Source organism: Neovison vison, chromosome 6 (genome assembly GCF_020171115.1).
Source record: "Neovison vison isolate M4711 chromosome 6, ASM_NN_V1, whole genome shotgun sequence".
In the NCBI taxonomy this organism is placed as follows: domain Eukaryota; kingdom Metazoa; phylum Chordata; class Mammalia; order Carnivora; family Mustelidae; genus Neogale; species Neogale vison.
Window position 1 is genome coordinate 191222995 of NC_058096.1, and position 22792 is coordinate 191245786.

Genomic DNA, 22792 nt, shown 5'->3' on the forward strand with positions numbered 1-22792 from the left:
ATTGAAAAGTGTGCTCCCTTTTGAAATTATAGGGTATTTAGGTGCTGGCACCAACTGGAAGAGGTAGAGACAAGGAAAATGAGGTTCCCTCCCCACCAAGGCTAAGTCACAGTTTTGAAATCTATCTGTGATCATGAACATGACTTTCAGTCTATGTGCTGACATATCTCTTCTGAAAACGTAGAACATGGGACTGCTTCATATTTGCTTCTGTGGGGACAATTAGTACAGAATTCGATTCTTAAGGGCAGGGCTAGCTTGCAAGCAGGCTGTTATACATCTGTTCTGTTCTTTTCCTGTTTTCTTAGAAGATTGCCATTTGTTGAGCTACATTCCAGGTGCTGTGCAAGATGTCTTAGAGGCATCCTCATTTAATCCATAGTTGGCCCTTCAAGTAAATCCAGGTGAAAGATGTCGTCACAAAATACTCAGTCACGTCTAATACTAGACCGATGAAGTGGTAGAGCAAAGGTTCAGTCCCCAGTCTGGGCAACCCCGAAAAGGTCTTAGCTGCCTAAAACAGCTGTGACAGGTAGTATGTTCTGGTCTGATGTCCAGCAGTTGTTAGACATAGGGGCTGACCCTTAAGGTGACAGCCAAGTGTTTAGTTAAATAATAATAATAATAATAATAATAATAAATTATAATGTCATAATTTTCTAGGCTTTGGCATTTTCCGTCATTCTCAGTTTCTTAGAACCAAAAGACAAATTCGAGGACAAACATCTTCCTTTTTTAAATCAATGACCCATTTCTATTTTAAGCATTAGGAGACTAATTCCTATTATTAAGTTAATCACCACAGTGGAAGTGAGAAATCTATCTTTTCAACAGAAAATGAGTTTTAGCTTGGAAAACTGGAGAATTTCTGGAGTTTGCTAATCTGTTCCAGAAGATGTGTTTAAATTTACAAGCGTCCAGGAATATCAGTTGATCTGCCGCATTTCTTAATTCTAGACTATAAAGTTGTGGACTAGACAGCAGGATGAAGGTCAGAGGTGGCTTCTATTTTTTTGCACCCTCTTCAGACCTCTGTCAAAGCACTAACCATATGGTGTTTGAATTGTCTGCTTAGTTGTGCACTTAATCATTATCTTTGTGTTCCAGGTGCCCACCACACCCTCAAGGAGGCAGTAGATACTCTCTAAATGTTGACAAATTAATAATTGAGTGAGTTAATGTACAGTACTGAATGAGTTTCAGGTGTACAATATAGTGATTCAGCAATTCTGTATATTAGTGCTCACTGTAAGGGTACAAATGAATTAAATTCTTAGTATTACCCATTTTATCTAAAGATAGGCCAAACATTCAAGGTTGCAAATTTTGGAAAAGAGTTGGTCCAGTGAAACATAGAGTGGTCCCCTCACACTTGCCCACTCTTCTGCCCCATGCCTGAACAAACATGTGGACGAGCCCCAATTTGCATTTTTTTAATCTTCGATTTCTCAACTCCTTGGAAAGATTTTCCTGGTTCATTTTCATTTAAATGGTAATTTCCAGCTTTGTAAGGGGAAACCATTTCCCAGGCATTTGATTTGCATCAGTTCAGAAGGCTCGGTGGATAAAAATGCCAAGTAGCATCAACATCTGCATGTCGGACCTGTCTTGCATTTTAGTAGCTATGTCTCCTGGAACTCAAAGACTTTCTTTAAAACCTGCTAAGTGTTTAAGAAGAAAAAAAAAAATTAGAAGAGAAGGGGGAAAACCTGTCTCTTTGTTTGCAAATAGATAACATGTGGAGCAAAAACCATGAAATTAATGTCTCTTGATATGCAGCCAAATCTGAGCAAAACATAAACTTTGAGTAATTAGCGTGTGTGTGTTTGGGTGCATGCGCGTGACTCCGTTTTCAGTATGGGACTGTTTGTGGCTCATATAAGCCCCGTGCCTTGAGGACAGAGTCATTCTTTGGAAATAGTGACCACTGGATTCCTTGAGTTTAAAAAAAAAAAAAAAAAAGAATCTAGTATTTCAAAATAAGTGATATTTTAGGTGTCTGTACCATTCCGTTCATGTTGGTCTTCATAGCTGACTACTAGGAATAAATGATTCACTTCGGAGTTTGGCATTATACAGGCTTGCCAAAACCCTGTATATATCCGAGTGGCTTTGAAATCAACTTGAGTAATTGCTGCTCTGCTTGAAAGAATTGCTTAGTGACACAAAACACAACCTGGTGGCTTCTTTCAGCAAGTCAGATTATCTGGGGCAATGGGCTTTCTCATAGTAGGTTTTTGTTATGGCAAAACTCACTATTAGCTAGTTAATAAAGTTCCAGCCTTTGTAGGAAACCTTATGGAGTGAAGTCCGGTAGAGCATGGGCGAGTTTTCCGACAGGCACACACATCCCTCAGTGACGTTTTACAGAAGCAGGAGAAAGGAATGTCAGCTTCCACCTCAACTAGAGGGCGGGACCTGTGTTTCAGCTTTCCCAAGCAAAGTGCTCCTGAAGATGGGCCTGTTTGAATACAGCACTTGAGTGATGGATGCCTGCTATATGAAAGCCCAACTCCATCTTTTATTTAATTGGCAGTATTTTAATTAGAAACAAGGAGTTAATAAGATGCAAATTTCATTTTATTCCAGGGAGAGCAAAAGCAGCACTGTTGTATTGAAAATGAAAAGAAACATTAATTTTTCAGCCATGTTTGTTTGTATGGTAAGGTGGTCTAGAAATACAATGAGAAAATTGTAAATATTTAAGGTATAAGTCAGCCACTGAGGGCAAATTTTAACTATATTTCTATTAAAATCTCTTTAGTAGCTGATTCAGCACAAAGGCATCTGGGACTACATTTGATTAAGTTTTATTAGCTCGTGCAAAATACCAGTAAGGAATTGTTCCTCATGTAGACAAATACACTGTTAAATAAATATAAGACTACCTTCTAGATTGTTGTTAGGATACACAGTTTTTATTGGATTTAAGGCTTTTTTTTTGAGTCTTTCACTTGTTGCCTCACTCAGTTGTTAAAAATCCTTAGGCTCTTGAAGAATATCCCCTTCCTGCTCTAAATGTTCTTTTATTTTTCAGAATTGCCTGCTGGTTGGGAAAAGATTGAAGACCCTGTCTATGGTATCTACTATGTAGAGTAAGTGGCTATTAATCTATATTTTAGTTTGTACTCCTCTATAATTATGTATATTTATGCTGAACAGAGTCTGTCATCTTTATAAGGTACAAACTGATACTAATAACAACAACATAACAGTTTTATAATGAAAATATACATGCACATTATAGTGAATGAGAAAATATTCCGCAAATCTGAAGAGAGTAAATTATATTCTAAAATTGATGAGGGCAAGATAGCTGTGTCTTTTGTTTACCGCTATCTTACCAGGGCCCAGCACTGTCCTGGCAGTGACTCACTAAGTATTAGTTGAATGAATGAATGAATGAATAAGAAAAGCAAACCAAATGGATAGGTGTTCTCTTCTGAAGTACCTGTTTGCCTACCTTTTGCCCTACCGAGGTCTGAACTTTTCAGTAATTAATTATTTATTCATTCAGACTTTCTAAAAGGGCCAGACACATCTTACTAATATACGAAATGTCACCAGAATGAAGAAGGTAATTCAGAACTGGCCCAAGCTGCAAGACCTTATATGCTGCTTCTTTTTTTAAAAATTTTTTTATTTGACAGAGAGATCACAGGTAGGCAGAGGGGCAGGCAGAGAGGGGCGGGGGGGAGCAGGCTCCCTGCTGAGCAGAGAGCCCAGTGTGGGGCTCCATCCCAGGACCCTGAGATCATGACCTGAGCCAAAGGCAGAGGCTTAACCCACTGGGCCACCCAGGTGCCCCCCTTGTATGTTTCTTTGCCTCTCCCTTGCCAGAGGACCATCCATATAGCTCCTTTTTTTTTTCCATTTTTAGTCTCTTAAACCCTCATGACCTCCGTAGTATGTACCTTATTCTAGCACTGTCCACACACTTTGTTAATTCATTAGAACCATCTATTATTAGGAGGTACTGAAAGAAGGGAAACCCGAGAGATTGGACATTGAAGCAGATAAACTCTATGTCACTTGCTCTGAGAGAGATGAGAAATAACTAATAAAAGATCCTTTGAAAGAAACAAATGCTATATAAATATTCTACCATCATAATCCTACCTGGTGCAATGAAGATAACTAGCCAGCTTTCTATCCCTCATTCTGTTTGCAATGAAAAGTCATCTGATTATGCCCTGGCAATAAGAGCATATGATGGAAATTGTAAAATGCTCAGTATCTTATTATTATAAAAAATTATGAGCTCAATATAGCAAGTGTCATTGGCCAGTACTCACATTGGTACCTCTGTACCTAACAGGAAGGATTTGGTGATTTGGGACATTAGAAAAGCAAGTTCCATTTCTTCTTTGATACTCAGAAAATAACGTTTCATCGTGTACCCTGCAGATCATCTTTCTTTCAGATGTTTAGTGGGCTTTCTGTCTATCTGGGGTTCATTTGGAGTTCTCCCTCAACTTACTTGTGCATTAAGAGAGAAGGGGAAGAGGCGGTAACAACTTTATAGGAAAAAGAGACCTGATATATATATATATTTTTAAGATTTTATTTATTTATGGGGCACCTGGGTGGCTCAGTGGGTTAAAGCCTCTGCCTTCAGCTCAGGTCATGATCCCAGGATCCTGGGATTGAGCCCCGCATCGGGCTCTCTGCTCTGCGGGGAACCTGTTTCATCCTCTCTCTCTCTGCTTACTTGTGATCTCTGTCTGTCAAATAAATAAATAAAATCTTCAAAAAAAAAAAAAGATTTTATTTATTTATTATTTATTTTAGAAAAATATTTTATTTATTTATTTGACAGAGAGAGAAATCACAAGTAGGCATAGCAGCAGGCAGAGAGAGGGGGAAGCAGGCTCCTGGCTGAGCTGAGAGCCCGATGCAGGGCTTGATCCCAGGACCCTGAGATCATGACCTGAGCTGAAGGCAGAGGCTTAACCCACTGAGCCACCCAGGCGCCCCAAGAGACCTGATTTGAGGGGAATGTTGGTACTTTCCCATCTGGTCCTCGTCCCTGTGCCCTGTGTCTTAGCAGCTCTACCTGCCTGCTATGTTAAGCCATTTCTTAGCATGAAACTGCCTACAAGAGTTAGCAAATAAGCAACTAGTCCTAGAAGTGAAAGGTAATTAGTCTACCCTATCTGACAAGCCTGCCTTTAAGAAATATTTTGATTTCTGAATACTGTAATCACATAATAGGTATGTTCCCGAACCTCTAGTATGATTTTGGTGGAAAAAAGAAAGAATGTATGTATGCTGTGTATATATGTTTGTGTAATTATATGTGTATATACATTAAGGCCATATCAAGAAAACCATGTATGTACATGTATATGTATGTATGCACGTGTATGTGTGCCTTTTTGTTTTGCCGTGGCCTTATGAGTTTTGGAGCCTTCTGTCATATCTGGGTCTTTGTCACTTTGAGCACATCACATTTGCTCAGGTTTGCGGCATTTGGAGTTTTTTTGCCTAAGGCTTAGACTTTTAATCCTGATTCTGTGTCTGTTGATCAAAATAGTTGACAGATGTTGGTAGAGCCCTTCTTTGAACTTGGGATGAGTGCTTCTGCCCCTGTGAACTGCGGTAGGAAGTCACACAGCCCTCTGGCTTTGCATGTTACACACAACATCGTATCTCCCTTTAATCTCATTTTTAAAAACCATTCTAACAATCTACTTACTCTCTGTTGAATTAAAGCACCTCTCCCTGTAAGGTGCTTTCTTGGCTGTTTGGAAGAGTCAGTGGTTAAAATCTTGGGATTTGAAAGCAGGCAGACCTGAGCGTACCTGCCTCGTCCATGTTTACTAGCTATGTTACGTTCGGTGAGTTATTAACTGCTCGGGAATTTACTTTCCTTAACCGGAAAAAGGGAATAACAATGGGACCTATCTTCTGGACTTTACTGAAGGTTTTAAAATTTTTGCATGAAAAACAGGTAACATCAAAGCAGTCAGGATGTGGTAAGTATTCGTGTCTTCTTCCTCGTCCTAACTACACCTGTCGACACGGGATGCTCAGCATCTCAGACCACCTGCTTTGCTCGGTTCTAATCAAGGGCCTTGGCCAGACAGGCATTTTGCTTGGGGGACGAAATGTTTCCTAACCGAATCCTGTCTGCCTCCCGCTGCAGCCACATCAACAGGAAGACACAGTATGAGAACCCGGTTCTAGAAGCCAAACGGAAGAAGCAGCTGGAGCAGCAGCAGCCGCCGCAGCAGCCCCAGCAGACCCAGCAGACCCAGCAGCCACCGCAGCCGCAGCCAGAAGGTTGGCTTTCCCCTGATTGTGTGGGCAGAGGAGCTTGGGGCAAAGCCTGGGCGCTGACACCCCCATGTGGTCAGAACCGGCTTCTGTGTTCACATCCTCCCGCCTGGCGGCAGACCTGCTGTCCTGCAGGGGTGGAACAATAGAGCTTCTGCTGGAACTCTTGCTGGCCCGGAACCCAGACAGCTGGGAGTGGGGTGGAGGGAGTGGGGGGGGGTATGCAATCCCAAGCCCCTCCCCCGCCCCAGCTCTCCACTTTAATTTAGAAATAAGCTGTTGGCAAACTGGAGAACTTCCTGTTACCCCAGCATATTTATAATACCAACTGGTCTGTAAAGCCAGACTGCTCTGAGCACTTTAGAAGGAGTTCCTGTGTCTGAAACAAGCTTCTAACGTGACATGTAGGAGTCAGAAAAAGCTGGTAATTTGGAATGCTTTTTTGAAAACTGTAAGTGAATTCATGTTCTTTACAAAAGTCTGAACAGTTCAAGAACGGAGAATATTGAGCTCTCCCCTGCTGGCTCCCATCCCATCCTCAATGATAAGCATAGTGCAGAATCTTTCTAGGATTGTACATAGATGCATATTTTAGCAAAGATCAGATCATAACTTAAATGTACCTGTGCGCATGCATATATGTATGTATATATACACACATATATATTAGCTTTGTGACCTCATGCTCTCATTTAAACTTATTTCTTATACATATTTCAAAGCTGGTTAATATAGACTTACCCTCTAATTTTTAGGGGTTGGATAATTTTCCATTTTATGAATCTCTCCACTTCATTTAGCCATCTTTTATTAATAGATCTGATTACTAGTCATCTGTTTATTAATAGGGTTTTTTAGTTTTTCATTGCAACCTTTTAAAATGATAGGCTTAATAACCCCTCAACATATAATGTGTAAATAGCAAACACATGAAAATCAAATATAGTACTTTTCTTATTATAATATTGAATATAATAAATATAGACCATAGAGTAGAAGTCGGTAAACCTTTTCTTTCAGTGGCCGGCTAGTGGTTATTTTAGTGGATATGCTGTTCATGCAGTCTTTATTACAGCTGTTCATCTCTGCCCTTACGGTGTGAAAGAGTTTCTATACCCAATATGCAAATGAATTGTTGCAGCTGTGTTCCAGTGAAACGTTATATATGAACACTGAAATCTGCATTTTATGTAATTTTCATGTGTTACAAAGTATCTCCCATTTTAATTTTTTTCAACCATTTAAAAATAGAAAAAACCATCCTTGGCTCGAAATTTGTGTACAAATAGACGTTAAGGCCAATTCGGCCTCTGAGCCCTAGGTGGGCAACCACTGCCATAGGTTGTATGTTACTGTTCTGTTTTTTGCTCTTTTTGTTTTTTTAAGTAAGTTCTCCATCCAACATAGGACTCATGATTCCGAGATCAGGAGTTCCATGATATGCCAACTGAGCCAGCCAGGCACCCTCTAGAGTGCGTTTGGATAGAGTGTGTACGTGTATCTGTGTGTGTGTGTGTGTGTGTATGCACCTATGGAAAAGTTCTCCTTTCTACCTGCATTTCTTTTCTTTTAAGAAAAAAAGTCTCTCTCTCTCTCTCTATATATATATATATTTCCGAGCTGGTAAAACTTTGTAGTGTTAGAAAGTGCTGCTTAGAGAATGGGAGCGTACCGTTGAATGTATTAGCTTGGCTGGAGAGTGACTGTGTACCTCTCAAGAGTCACTCACAGTGAGGTCTCTCTGGGTCTCCAAGGGGAGTAGGAGCACAGTTAGGACACAGGAGTGATGGCGAGGGGTCCCACTAGGGTTTGAGAGACGATGGAGGACAGCACCTCAGGCAGCTGCTGAAATCACCTTTACCACCTCAGATGAGCAGACGCTCAGCTGGTGTCTCAATACCATTAGAGAAATTTTTCCATTATTGGGCCGGCGTCAGTTGATTGTGTATCTTTCCCGATACTTTTTTTTTTTTTTTTAAAGATTTTATTTATTTATTTGACAGACAGAAATCACAAGTAGGCAGAGAGGCAGGCAGAGAGAGAGGAAGGGAAGCAGGCTCCCTGCCGAGCAGAGAGCCCAACGCGGGACTCGATCCCAGGACCCGGAGATCATGACCTGAGCCGAAGGCAGTGGCTCAACCCACTGAGCCACCCAGGAGCCCTTCCCGATACTTTTTATTTGGTCTCACTTTGGACTCTCCAGCCAGAGAGAACTGAAGTTTTATTGTTCATATCACAATACCTCTTTTCTCAAAGGTCTTAGGAGAGAGAGACAAAGTTCTTACCAGAGAGACAATCAACGGCCTTAAGAGAGAGAAACAGACAGTTACACACACAGAGATACACACACAGAGAATCTTGATGTCCTTAAAAAAAAGTGGGGACAGATGTGCGTTTCTTTTCAATCTGAGCTCTCTGTGCCTGGTTTTATCGGTTTGGGTAGTTGTATAATTCAGAAGGTGAGTCCCGAGTGAGTTGATTAGCAGCTTGAAGGAAAAACAGAACATTGTTTCTTTTTCTTATAGAATGGACAGAAGATCATTCATCGCTTGTGCCTCCTGTCATTCCAAACCACCCTCCAAGCAATCCGGAGCCCGCCAGAGAAGCTCCACTTCAGGGTAAAGTTGTTTTTATAACGGCTAGATGTTGAGCTTAAAAATTGAAAAAATAAAATAAAATAAAGAAACTTGTAACTCCCACATCATTTCTTTGATAGTGAAAACCGTAAGGTTAGAAATTCTGCATGTATTGTTAATCAGACTTGTCGAGAAGATGAGGAACTTTTTTCGTGTAAATTTCTGCAGCTAATTATAATGCTCTGAAAATGATGACAAATTGCCATTGGGGTTTCTGAGCTTCGGCACGGCTGAAATGAGTTGGTGTCATTCTGGTTCTAAATGCTCATCCCCTATTCTTGGTGCAGTTTGATATTTATGCGTCTTGTATAATGTTTCATTGGGTCCCACTCATTTACATTCACAAATCGTAGGAGCCCCTAGAGAGGTTCATTTTTTTTTTTTTAAGTTTTTTTTTATTTATTTGAGAGAGATACAGCGAGAGAGGGAACACAGCAGGGGGAGTGGGAGAGCGAGGAACAGGCTTCCCACCGAGCAGGGAGCCTGATGCGGGACTCTATCCCAGGACCTGGGGATCATGACCTGAGCCGAAGGCAGATGCTTAATGAAAAACTGAGCCAACCAGCCACCCTGGTTCATTTTTGAAAACTGATAGCTCCAGAATCTTGCCGCTTTTGGCCTCATTACTTTTACATGATAGAGAAGATTCAAGAGGGTTTTTGTTGTTGTTGTTGTTTATTTTTTCTCTTTTAAATAAGAAACACAAAACAACCATTATATTCAGTAGACTTGGGGAATGTTTGTGGTACAGACCTAAAAAGACTAATGTTCATTCCCCGTGCATTTTTAAGGAGGTATTGTTGTGTTAGATTTGAAAAGATAAGGAGAAAAACTCTTCTCTAATTTCCATCCCTCCATTGTAATTTTCATGAGAAAGGAGTTGTTTCCTTGCTCACTGGTCCTGTGAAGAGATGGGTAATAATACCAGTTTATGTAAGATTAAACTTCTCCTGGCTTGGGTACACATTTTTACGGTGCTAATGGTTTTAATAAAGATAGAACACAGCAGCTAATAACATTCATGACAGCAAGGTTCTGGCCTCCTTGGTACTTCTTAAATATAAAACTTCTTCTGCCACCTCCTGCTGTCTCCCTTCCTTGCCTCGGTGTCCTCATCTCGCAGCCTGTGGTACTCTCGGGAAGAAGCCATGTGGTGAACTTGGCTAGACTGCTTGATAATGAATTTTGCTAAGTTCACCACTTAGTGGAACTTTTCCTTGGGTCAGCAGTGCACTTGCCATTCTCGCAAGTGATCATGTTCAAGAGAGTTGCTCTGCAGAAACCTCTCAAATTCTGGCTGGTGCTTAGAGATTTCTGGAGATTTCCACAGCATGCATTCCACCAACCCAGTCTTCCAAAATAACAACACCCATTTAGCCGGCTGTCCTTATTTACCGGGCACCCTCCCCTCCAAACACTTCACCTGTATTATCTGCCACAGGTATTCCTTATAACTCTCCTAAAAAGTGAGTTTGGTACCACCATTATCTCCATATGCAGAGAGAGCTCTAGCGACTTGCCCAAGGCCAAACAGACAGTGAATGGTAGAGCACCTGATCTGAATCCTCATTGCTATTAGGTAGGAACAGTTAAACTGCTGGCTAAAACCTTTTTTGTTTGTTTGTTACATTTTTGTCCTTTTGTGTATGGGGGGGGGACACCTCCCTACACACTCGAAATCTGTGCCATCCAGGTACAGATGTCACTGACTACATGTTGCCATTTAAATCCATTACGATAAAAAAGTGACAAAGTCAGGGGTACCTGGGTAGCTCTGTTGGTTAAGCGACTGCCTTCCACTCAGGTCATGATTCCAGGGTCCTAGGATCGAGCCCCACAAGGGGTTCCTGCTCAGCGGGGAGCCTGCTTCTCTCTCTCTGTTTCCTGCTCCCCCTGCTTATGTGCTCGCTCTCTGTGTCAAATAAATAAATTTTAAAAATCAAATATTAGAAAAATAAAAATGACAGATTCAGTTCCTCAGTTCCACTAGCCACATTTCGAGGGCTCAAGATCTCTGTGTGACTAGCGACTGCCGTTTCGGACAGGGCAGCTATGGAGTGTTGTCCATGTCACAGAACGTGCTGCCGGACGTCACGGGTCCAGGGTGTACAAACATGGGTGCCCAGAACAGTACCAACCTGGCAGGGAAGCAAGCTCCTTGGGGTCGTCCAAGAGCAGAATTTTAGGTCAAGATCCCAAAGATCCTGATCGAGTCTAGAATAGTCCCTACACACGAGTACTTTTAAAACATGAGCTGCTGTTCAGGTGATTTTCGTACATAACAAGATGGTACAACCGGTGACTTGTCCGCAGACAAGTCTGAGAAAATGACATGTACCACAGGGCTGCAGCAGAGAGCTCCAAATGCCACTGCTGGTAGGAGAAGAGCGCTTCTCTCCCGAAGCTCCGTTATTGGATGACCCACCCACATGTGAGACGTAATAAACCGTGTGTGAATGTGAAACCCTGTGATCGTCCCTCCCTAGGGAAGCATTGAGAAAGGAAGTCAGCGGTGTCATTTCCAAGCTCTGCTCGTGTCTCTATTAAGCTGGAAACCTTCTAAGTTCAAAATATGCTAATGGCTTTAAAAAAAAAAATTCATTCAGTTAAACTGCCAGGCACATTTTCTTCACATTTGCTAACTTTGCCTATAATAAGGGTGAGAAGCTTAAACACCCCACCACCTCTTCCCGCCTTCTCAAAGACACATTCCATCGGCTTTCTTTGTGCTGTTGTTCATTCATTCATTGATTCAGCGCAGATGTTTGGAGCACGGGAAGTGAATCGGGCAGTATTCTACATGCGGGGTGTGCAAGCAGAAATCCTCTGGAGCTTACAGGGCTGGGGTGTGTGTGTACTCACCTGCAGGTGTGTGCAAGGGGATGGGCGAGAATGAGATCACCAAACCGATAGATACAATGTCTACCGTGTTGGATGGTGGTAAATGCGAAGGACAGAGATAAAGCAGGAAAGGGGGATGGGGAATGTTGGAGGAGGTATCGCAATTTTTAATAAGGTGGTCAGAGGATGTAAGCCTCACTGAGAAGGTGTCTCTGCGTAACCGAAATGTGTTTCCCTTCATGCTCTCCAAACTCCCTAAGGATGTAGCTGTTCCCACACACCCCAGTCCTCAATTTTCCATGACAATTGCCGTAGCAGCGGCCTCCCCACAAGCCCCCAGTGCACTTGACACCACCTTTCTGGTGCCTCCGCGGACGACCTTGCATGGAGAAGGCTTCAGCCTTGCCTTTCGTTAGCCACAGTGACAGGGCTGTGCTTTGTCACCTCCCAACCAGCCTTGGGACTGCTGTAGTGACGGGGAGGTTCGTGAGCAGAGCTGTGACTCTGGGCAATTTAAAAGAGCCTTTTTAAAAGCCGGAAACTTTTGAAATATGCAATTAAAACTTGTATGTGTGCCCAGAGACCTTTTGAAAAAGGCCTTTTCGCTATAGCTAACCAAAAATAACTTTCTTTCCTGGGTGCCAGGCTCTGGTGCAGGAGTATATGGAGACTTTTTCTCCTGGGTGTTTTGTTTTTGTTTGGATAACACTTTTGGATAGAAAAGAAATAGGACAGATGGGGAGGCTACGGCAGGCAGAGGGCAGGAGATGGGAAGTCTAATTAGGAGAGTTTAAAAAGTCTAAACATGAAATTATGTCCACTGTTTGGGATATCCAGAGAAATTCCAGTAAGTTCCTCAATGAGAAATGCCTAACAAAACCAAAAATAAAATTTGTTTTGTGTACAAAATGTTACTGTGCGTATCATCAGGGAAACTCACTAAAACCATATGTAGTGTATTTGGAAGTTCTTTAGCTGTATAGCTATTAATTTATTTTAGATGAGACAACTGAATTCGGACGTGTATAGCTGTTGTTAGTAACTAATTTATTCAGTTTAGATGTTTTGGATTTTTAAAGAAATATTTTAAGCCACGCGTCCTAAACTTCTTCAAACAATAAATTTTAGTAGTGGACATGTCTGGGCTTGTTTATGAATTGTTAAAAGATGAAAATTAATAGGAAAAATGACTTAAATTTAGAATTCAATTCAAAGTAATGACTCTTCTCATTTGAAAGTAGTGATTCTATGTTTTTATCAATCATTCTTTGTGACCATATGTTTCTTAGTATTTTCTATGTATTTTCAGAATGTGTTTTCTGTTTGATTAGATAACAAGAGTTTTTGCTGTATTGGTTTGACAAGTAGAAGCCAAGCCCAAGGCAATACATTGGAGGTTGTACTTCAAAATAGAAACTATAGCAAAACAGAAGATGCAAAGATCTATTTCATCTTGTGTTAATAACTTGTGGCAGCGCGTTTGCTGTCAAACTACATGAACTGAAACCAAGAAGTATTTCAGAGGATGGACACCAGTTCCATTCTTTTCTGTTTTCCTTTGGGTCTCTATGCTGAAACCCTATAGGTACCATATCCCCCTTCTTAAACAAAGGGGTCTGGGACCCCCCTTATTACTACAATCAAGAGAGGACTTTCCTAAGACCTGAAGCACAGGAGCTCAGACAGTGATCCTTAAGTTGTGTCAATGCTTACCTAAGTCATCTTTTCACTCGTAGTGACATTCCTTATACTCTTCTTGTTTTCATGCAGGCAAACCCTTTTTTACACGAAACCCTTCTGAGTTGAAAGGCAAGTTCATTCACACGAAGCTACGGAAAAGCAGTCGTGGGTTTGGCTTCACGGTCGTGGGAGGGGATGAACCTGATGAGTTTCTGCAGATCAAGAGCTTGGTCCTGGATGGTCCTGCCGCACTGGACGGCAAGATGGAAACAGGTAGAGAAACCATGTGGCCCTCGCATTTCCTGTGCCACCCAGCCCCCGAACGAGAGAAAATAGCATCATGATTGCATGGCTTTATAAATGGTTTTTTAAAACACCGTGAGTCCACAAGATCTTTCCACTAGAGAAATGCGGTCCCTGGTAGAGATGCAGAACTTTGAAGCCATTTGAAATTTGGGGCACTGTTAGGGTGCTATTGAATATAGTAAAACGGTTATTTACTAAAAAATTAGATCTGTCTGAATAGAAGAATTCTAATCTTGAATTTCTGCAGCAAGAATTTTTTTAAAGAAGAAATCACAGTGTTGTTTCAATGATCATTATATTCTCATTAGCAAGGAAGACACTAGACGCTACAAGAATGTCTTATTAGCAGTTAAAAGAAATAATAGAAGCAGTCTCTTTGTGCCCTGTGATGCCACCCCCAAATTCCTTTTAGTTCAGCTTCCTATTGGTAGGATCTTATCTTATAATGTTGATAGAACTTTTTTTGGCTATCTTTTTTTTTAACCTGGAAACTCTTCTCTTTTGCAGGAGATGTCATTGTCAGCGTGAATGACACCTGTGTTTTGGGACACACACATGCACAAGTTGTGAAAATCTTCCAGTCCATTCCCATCGGTGCCAGCGTGGACCTTGAACTCTGTCGAGGTTACCCGTTGCCTTTTGACCCAGATGACCCCAATACGAGTTTAGTGACCTCGGTGGCCATTTTGGATAAAGAACCAATTATTGTGAATGGGCAGGAGACCTATGATTCGCCAGCCAGTCACAGCAGTAAAACGGGCAAAGTCAATGGCATGAAGGACGCCAGGCCCAGCAGCCCTGCTGACGTGGCTTCAAATGGTTCCCATGGTTACCCCAATGACACTGTCTCTTTGGCTTCCTCCATAGCCACTCAGCCGGAACTCATAACTGTTCATATAGTCAAAGGGCCAATGGGCTTTGGCTTTACTATCGCAGACAGCCCTGGTGGCGGGGGCCAAAGAGTGAAACAGATTGTGGACAGTCCACGGTGCCGTGGCCTGAAAGAAGGGGATCTTATAGTGGAAGTTAATAAGAAGAATGTGCAGGCTCTAACCCACAACCAAGTTGTGGATATGCTGATCGAATGTCCAAAGGGAAGTGAGGTCACGTTGTTGGTGCAACGAGGAGGTATGTATGTTTCTTTTGTTCTATGATTTGTCTTTTTTTTTAAACCAAGGATCGGTTGTTTAATTTACCAGTCCTCAGGTGACTTTGGGGGGCTTTTTAAATGTCTACTTTTTAAGATCATTTTTATTTAAGTATTGGAAATGTATTCAAGATACCTCCTATTTCTGCCAAATAATAACCTCTATAGAATAAAGGTTGTATTTGTGTATTGTGCTATACACATGCAGTTAGAGTGAAACTTTTAAATGTAAGTGCTTTTAAAAAATCATTGATATTTTTATCTTGGTACTTATTCTTCTGAACCTGGCCTGCACAGTGTGCATACAAAATGTAGCTCTTGGTCACTCTTCCAACCTCATCTCACAATCCTCTCCCCTCGTCACTGTGCTCTAGCCACCTGGCTTCTTTTCCAGAGTGTCTTTCGTGCTCCAAGCCCTGGGTGTCTCAGGGCCTTTGCACTTCCTGTTCCCTCTCCTTGGTATGCTCTTTCCCTAGCTATTCACTTCGCTGGCTCAATCTCACTCAAGTCTCCTCTTGTGAAAGGGCTTCTTGATTACTTATTTAAAGTAGTCCCCTTCCCCGCTCTGTCAAATAAATACATAAAATCTTAAAGAAAAAGAAGAATAAAGTAGTCCCCTTCCCTGCTCTGTCAAATAAATACATAAAATCTTAAAGAAAAAGAAGAATAAAGTAGTCCCCAGGGTGCCTAGATGGCTCAGCTAGTTAAGCTTCTGACTTTAGCTCAGGTCATGATCTCAGAGTTCTGGGATGGAGCCCCACATCAGGCTCCCTTCTCGGCAGGGAGTCTGCTTGTTTCTTCCTCTTGTTCTGCCCCACTCCCTGCTAGTGCTCTCTCTGTCTCTCAGGGAAATAAATAAAACCTTTATTATTTTTATAAATTTTTATAAATAAATAGTAATAATAAATAAAATATATAATAAATAATATAACAAATAAAAGTAATAAGTAAATAAATAAAAAGTAGTCCCCCAGTTCCTTGTAATCTTTACTGCAGCACCCCATGTTTTCCTAGCCCTTATCACCTCATTTTTATTATCATCACAATTCGCTGTTTTGTGTATTTAGTTATTTTTCTTTGTTGCTCTTTTTAACTAGAATATAAGATCCATAAAGCAGGGCTTATATCATAGGCTCATGTCTACATGTTGACAGTTGTATCCCAGCATTTAACACAATACTTGACTCGTGCTAGACATTCATGAATGAAAAGAGATTGAGTGAATGAATGAATACGTGAATGGGTGTGCGATTATTTATACTTGGTAGGAATGACAGCTCTCCACCAATCATTTGAAAAACCTATCTCAGCATACCCACATTTTAATGAAGTAGTGAAGGATCTCAGAGAAATCTGTTCTAAATCTTGAGACATTAGACTTTTTTCTTTCTGCTGCCTGTATCCCCTCCCTCTGCCCCACCAAGAACTCCCAGGACCTCGCACTGAGGATTAGTTTCTACACTATTGAAATGTCTTGCTCCTGGATATGTATTTGTGACTAGTGCTGATTGAGCCCCTCACACCATGGGCCTGAGATTGGTTGTTCCCTCAGTCTTTGCCAACATGATTTGCTTCATGCACAGCATACTCTGGCCTTCTGAGAAGAGATCAGGAACTGGACCTTTATATCTTCTTGGTTCCATTACAACAGAGGAGCTCAGCTGTGTTCTCATGCTCTCATGACGTTCTGTGGTCAGAATGACTGGGGTTGTTGGAAAAAAATCCAAAATTCAGAGCAACTGTCTGTGTGAACTGAGATGCTCAGCCAACCCTTCTTCAACAGTTATAAAAGCCACTGAGCAGATTTAATTTTTTAACCTGTTCTCTTGAGCCACGCCATTCTTAACTCTCTGCTTGTACCTAGATCACATGACTGCACAGATCCTTGTTTTTTCAGCATTGATTGAAATGTAGTAGAAAGTGACTTGAGCTTCAGAATGATGAAGTAATAGTGATGATGATGATGATGGTGATGGTGGTGGTGGTGGTTGTGATGGTAATGATGGTGGTGGGTGATGGTTGATGGTAATTGTGGTGGTGATGGTAATGATGGTGATGATGGTGATGGTTGATGGTTGATGGTAATTGTGGTGGTGGTTGTGATGGTAATGATGGTGGTGGGTGATGGTTGATGGTAATTGTGGTGGTGGTTGTGATGGTAATGATGGTGGTGGGTGATGGTTGATGGTAATTGTGGTGGTGGTTGTGATGATAATGATGGTGGTGGTTGATGGTAATTGTGGTGGTGCTGGTGATGGTAATGATGGTGATGATGGTGATGGTTGATGGTAATTGTGGTGGTGGTGATGATGGTAATGATGGTGATGATGGTGATGGTTGATGGTTGATGGTAATTGTGGTGGTTGTGATGGTAATGATGGTGGTGGGTGATGGTTGATGGTAATTGTGGTGGTGGTTGTGATGGTAATGATGGTGGTGGGTGATGGTTGATGGTAATTGTGGTGGTGGTTGTGATGATAATGATGGTGGTGGTTGATGGTAATTGTGGTGGTGCTGGTGATGGTAATGATGGTGATGATGGTGATGGTTGATGGTAATTGTGGTGGTGGTGATGATGGTAATGATGGTGATGATGGTGATGGTTGATGGTAATTGTGGTGGTGGTGGTGATGGTAATGATGGTGGTGGGTGATGATGATGATGATGGTGATGATGATAATGATGATGACAATGACAATACCTGATACTTAAGGATAACCCGGCAATTTACAAAGTACTTTTCATACCAGCATATGCCTTTCTTCTCACTCTTATCATGTCCTTGAAAGGTAGGAAGCTGCCAGCCCATAACATGACTGAGAAGTTCAGCTGAAATCTGTGGTTTTCAGTTCTGTGCTCTGTCCGACTTAACTCTGCATGACGTTACTTTTTGCATTATTGCTGATTTCTGTGGCCAGCAACTTGAAAACGTAAATGGTTCTTGGTCCATCAGGGTCAAATCTGATTTCGCCACTGCTCATCTAACGGTCACAAACCATCCTGCTCTCCGACCTGATTTATTTGCTCCTTCATTATATCTGTCATTTCATCCTTTTTTTATTAGAGTCACTGTAAGGAGACCAAAAAAATAAAATAAAATAAAATAAAGTTTCTTTACAGCCTACTAACTTACCACAGTTAGTGGAACCATTTCGTAATGAACATGTCCAGACTACCAAACAACTGATTATAGAAACATACCCCTTGGCTTCAAATGTGTTTTCATTCTCTCTTCTTAATTTCTAAGAGCTTTTTGTTAATGCCATTACATTTTATAAACTGAAATTAACATGGAAAGAACCAGAATATATTGCCACATTAGTCAACATCTATATAGTTTATTCCAGAACCCGAGTAATTTAAAATCAGTATAACATCAGCAGTCTTTAAAATACACCATATGCCTTGTGTTTGATTTATGTGTTGGATAGAAAGTTTGCACATCTACATTTGGCAGGCTAGCACCAGCGACTATTAATCTTTCTAGGAAGCATATAAATATATTTGTTTCTGCCATATATTAGTTATTGGAACTCGGGCTGACATTTTAATCATCACCCCTGTATGGTGGGGCTGTAAATGAGGAGGTTTGGTGAAGCAACAAAGATAGCGTCTAGGTTGAATGAGAAAGTAAACGGCCACTTCGCCAATTCTTTCTAATGAATCTCATTTCTGTCAAAGCTCCTAGTAAGCAGGTTGATAAACTCGTGATTCTTGTGAGTCTTGGGAATTCAGATCTTGAGGATGAGGCTTTCCGTGCTTTAAAGAACTGGCCTTATCTACTTTAGAATGAACTACATTTATATTTTATATTCATTCTCAATCTCCTCATTTTTGAGATCTCTTCCTGTTAATATTGGGAACATTTTGAGCTTTGGTGTTTTGGTTTTTTTTTTTTTTTTCGCCAAACTGGAAATCAAGCAGAAGTTGGAATATCATTTGTCAATTTCTGGAGAGTTTTCCTGGACCAGGCATGGAGTTGGTGGGAAGTGCCCATCCACACGACCCAGCAGCTGGGACCATTACTGAGACTTATTTACAAGTCTCTTCTCTGTAAACATCTCCTTGTCTACTGGTCTGTCAGTGACATCTTTCCATGGCACTTCCCTTTCCTCCTGCTCCCTCTGCCATGCAACCAGGAGAATGCTTTTTATTTATTTTATCTTTACATAGTATTTGCATACAGAAAGCCTGTCGTCTGACACCAGTGTGAATCTAGAGACTTTTTTTGAGATGTTGGAAATTTATGCTAGAAGGTGATTACTATTTAAAAAAAAATATATATATATATATATATATATATACGTATATATATAGTTTTTTTTTTTAATTTACAGAAAATAGTTTGTCCTGTAAAAGTTTTTGTTTTGTTTTACTTTTTTTAAAAAAAGAGATATTATATATAACAGAACTGTGTGCCTCTCTGTGTATTTTGTATCTTTGGGTAATTCACACCAATAAGTAGGTGAAACAGTCTTTAAGATGTAATATTGGGTTGAGTCAGAATACTGTGTTTCAAGATTTGGCAAAACTTTGGGAAAGTGGAGAACGCAAGTTTTGCTTTTGAGAGTAAGTGTGTATTGAAAAGAAGGCTGACCTGGGGGTATAGGAACCCACCATTAGTTCCCCCTCTGCTCCTACCTGCTCTGTGCCTCTGTCCAGGTTCCTGCTCCTGCTCGGAAACTCATTTCCTTATCAACAAAATGGAGCTAGAGCAGCTGAGCTAGATTCTGAGCTAGATCAGCCTCAGAGCAACCTTTTTTGGCTCCACCTTTATGACCCAAATGGTGTCCTTGATGTGTTTAAAAAAAAAAAATTGAACTGAGCCTCCCTCTCTCTGTCTGCCTCTCTGCCTATTTATGATCTCTGTCTGTCTGTCAAATAAGTAAATAAATAAATAAATAAAAATTTAAAAAGGGAGCACCTGGGTGACTCAGTGGGTAAAGCCTCTGCCTTCACAGCTCAGGTTATGGTCTCAGGGTCCTGGGATCGAGCCCCGCATCGAACTCTCTGCTCAGTGGGAAGCCTGTCCCCCCGCCGCCTGTCTGCCTGCCTACCTGTGATCTCTTTCTCTCTGTGTCAAATAAGCAAATAAATAAATAAAATTCAACTGAGTAATTTTTTTTTTTTAAGATTTTATTTATTTATTTGACAGAGAGAGATCACAAGTAGGCAGAGAGGCAGGCAGAGAGAGAGAGAGGAGGAAGCAGGCTCCCTGCTGAGCAGAGAGCCCGATGCGGGACTCGATCCCAGTACTCTGAGATCATGACCCGAGCCGAAGGCAGCGGCTTAACCCACTGAGCCACCCAGGCGCCCTCAACTGAGTAAATTTTAAAGATTGTACTGGCTCTTTCTAGTGATTCGTGAAGCATGCAGCATCCCACCTAGCAGAGAGAAGGGAGCTCTGAGGAGCTGTACTTTTGCATGTAGAAAAGTGTAGTTATACAGGCAAAGAACAGGTTGGTTGTGGTAAGGTCACCTTCCTTTAGGGGAAGGCAGTTGTGTGTCAGGCAGGTGACCTCAGGTCACCAGGTAATTCCATATGGAATGGTTGAAGATTTCATTCCTGGGCGAGGCCCAAATGGTAGCTGAGTATTGGGTCTCAGTTTGGTGATATGGTGCGTAGCATATGTGACTCCATGTTGGGCCTGTTGTCTCATTTTTAACAATTCCCCCCCTTTTAATCAGACTCTCAGCCTGAGAGATGGGACCAAAGTTTTAAGGCATTAGCCCCCTCCCAGCGACTGCTCTGGGGTTCTCATAGTTTTTGCTAATCTTCTGTGATGGTACTCATAGCTCATGACATCTTTTTGCTAAATCTCTCTGTGGTATTCACAGGTCACATCTTGAGATGCACGTTTTTTTAAGTCAGTCATTCTCTTCATTCCTTTTCTGACATTCTGATCTTGGAAGATCATTTGCTTGCTGGTTAGCAGCTGCAAATGTGCATATAAAGCGTTTGAGAGAACATAATGCACCGGGGAGTCTATTAGGATTATTATAAACAGGATAATCAGCCATGTCTGGAATGTACTTCGGAGTCATGGAACCCAAGACCCAGACCAGTCAGAATCAAGTAAGTCCAAGATCCCGTTGAAGAAGAGGGGTTGCTTTTCCAGGCCAACTGGCTTATTTGGCGATAACCCAGAAGTGTGAATCCAAGTGCAGCAAGTAGTGTTGGCCATAGGACAGACACCTCCTTGCTCCGCTAAATGCTCGTCAAGGGCTATTCTATTACCAAGCACAGCTCTGGCTAGAGAGTCTAGGAATTTGGTTGGGCAGCTGTTGCTTTAGCATTGGGTTCTGTAAGACTGTCAAGAGTTAAGGAGAGGGTTGGGGCGCCTGAGTGGCTCAGTGGATTAAAGCCTCTGCCTTCAGCTCAGGTCATGATCCCAGGGTCCTGGGATCAAGCCCCACATCGGGCTCTCTGCTCAGTGGCGAGCCTGCTAACCCCCTCTCACTCTGCCTGCCTCTCTGCCTACTTGTGATCTCTGTCTGTCCAATAAATAAATAAAATCTTTAAAAAAAAATAAAAAGTTAAGGAAAGGGTCATGATCCTAGCCAAAGGACATTTCCTTCTGGCCGGGAGCAGTGATCTTCCAAAGGAAGCTGATCTTCAATCTTGAGTGTCTAAGTGGTGATTCCTGTTTCCTCCCTTTTAACAAACTGTTTTTAACAGATCTATAGAGAAAAGAGCACGAGATTCTAGAGCCAGATGATGCAAGTTTAAATGCCAGGTCCTACTTTTATTTGCTTTGTGACCTTAGGCAAGTCATCTGACGCCCCCCCCCAAAAAAAAGGGAATACTACTACTTAATTTGCATGTGCATGACAGAGGTAAAGTAAGAACGCATTTGTGCTAACTGCGGGCCTAGAAGTAATCACAATAAATCAGTCGTGTTTTACTGGTACTACCTAGTATCAGAAGCAACTGGGTAGGCTGGCTTTTTATTTTAAAAAAAGGGGGTGGGGTGGAGTGTGGCCAGGTGGGTGGCTCAGTCAGGTAAGCATTCTGCTCTTGATTTCAGCTCAGGTCAGGATCTCAGGGTTGTGAGACTGAGCCCCACATCAGGCTCTATGCTCAGTGGGGAGTCTACTTGCCATCTCTCTCTCTCTCCCTTGCCCTCTGGCCCTCCCCTGGCTCATGCTCCCTCTTTCTTTACCTCTCTCTCTCAAATAAATAAAATAAAATCTTTTGAAAAAAAGAGCTCTACCCAGATGTACAGTGTATTAATGATGGTGCGTGGCCTCCAGACATCTTGTATTTTTGTAGACACTATAGGGTGATTCTGATGTACAAGTGTTGCAACCATTCTTGGGCTCCTGCCTCATGGCCCTTTCCCATTTAGATACTATAACCTCCACCTTGGAGGATAATCGGGTTATAAAGTTAAACAGCTACTTTCACTTCTGAATAATCCTCTTCTTTGAAAGTTTACTTTAGAAGCAGTGGGTTGCTTCATCTTCCCTAAGGTCCCTCTCACTCAGCTTCATAGTCACACCTCATACCTTTAGAAACATGATAAAGAGACGTTAAAAGCCAAAAATTGGGTATGGAAGCGGCGGCGGTGACGATGAGGATCACATTCCTGCTCTCACTGATCGAGCACGGGCCTGCGCCAGCCCTCTGTGTTACCATGGTGTAGACACACTTCAGTAAGACCTCACTGCACCCTCTCATTGTGACTGCCTTGCACAGCCATTGGTTTGCATTGTGATTCTGAGTAGCGGCGTCCTCTGGGAAATGAAGACAGTGATTGCTACCCCCTACCTACACTAGGAAAACAAATGAAGAAATTATTTTTGCTTTCAGGGTTGCAATGCCACAGCTAAATTGGCTTCATAGAAAGCAAAGGGGAAATTTCTGGTTTGGTTGCGAAAGTTATGTATGTATAAGACTCTT

At 41.7% G+C, this 22792-nt stretch overlaps 1 protein-coding gene across 14 annotated transcripts in view; it reads left to right on the plus strand.

The window, feature by feature from the left end:
- The window catches only part of MAGI1 (membrane associated guanylate kinase, WW and PDZ domain containing 1), a 639776-nt gene that overhangs the window by 545674 nt on the left and 71310 nt on the right, over positions 1-22792 (plus strand). For all 14 annotated transcript variants that reach the window (XM_044253207.1, XM_044253208.1, XM_044253209.1 and 11 more), the window contains 5 exons: positions 3038-3095; positions 6149-6285; positions 8805-8897; positions 13527-13709; positions 14250-14870. In XM_044253207.1, coding sequence (XP_044109142.1) covers positions 3038-3095; positions 6149-6285; positions 8805-8897; positions 13527-13709; positions 14250-14870 — 1092 coding nt within the window. The remainder of the gene's footprint in view (positions 1-3037; positions 3096-6148; positions 6286-8804; positions 8898-13526; positions 13710-14249; positions 14871-22792) is intronic.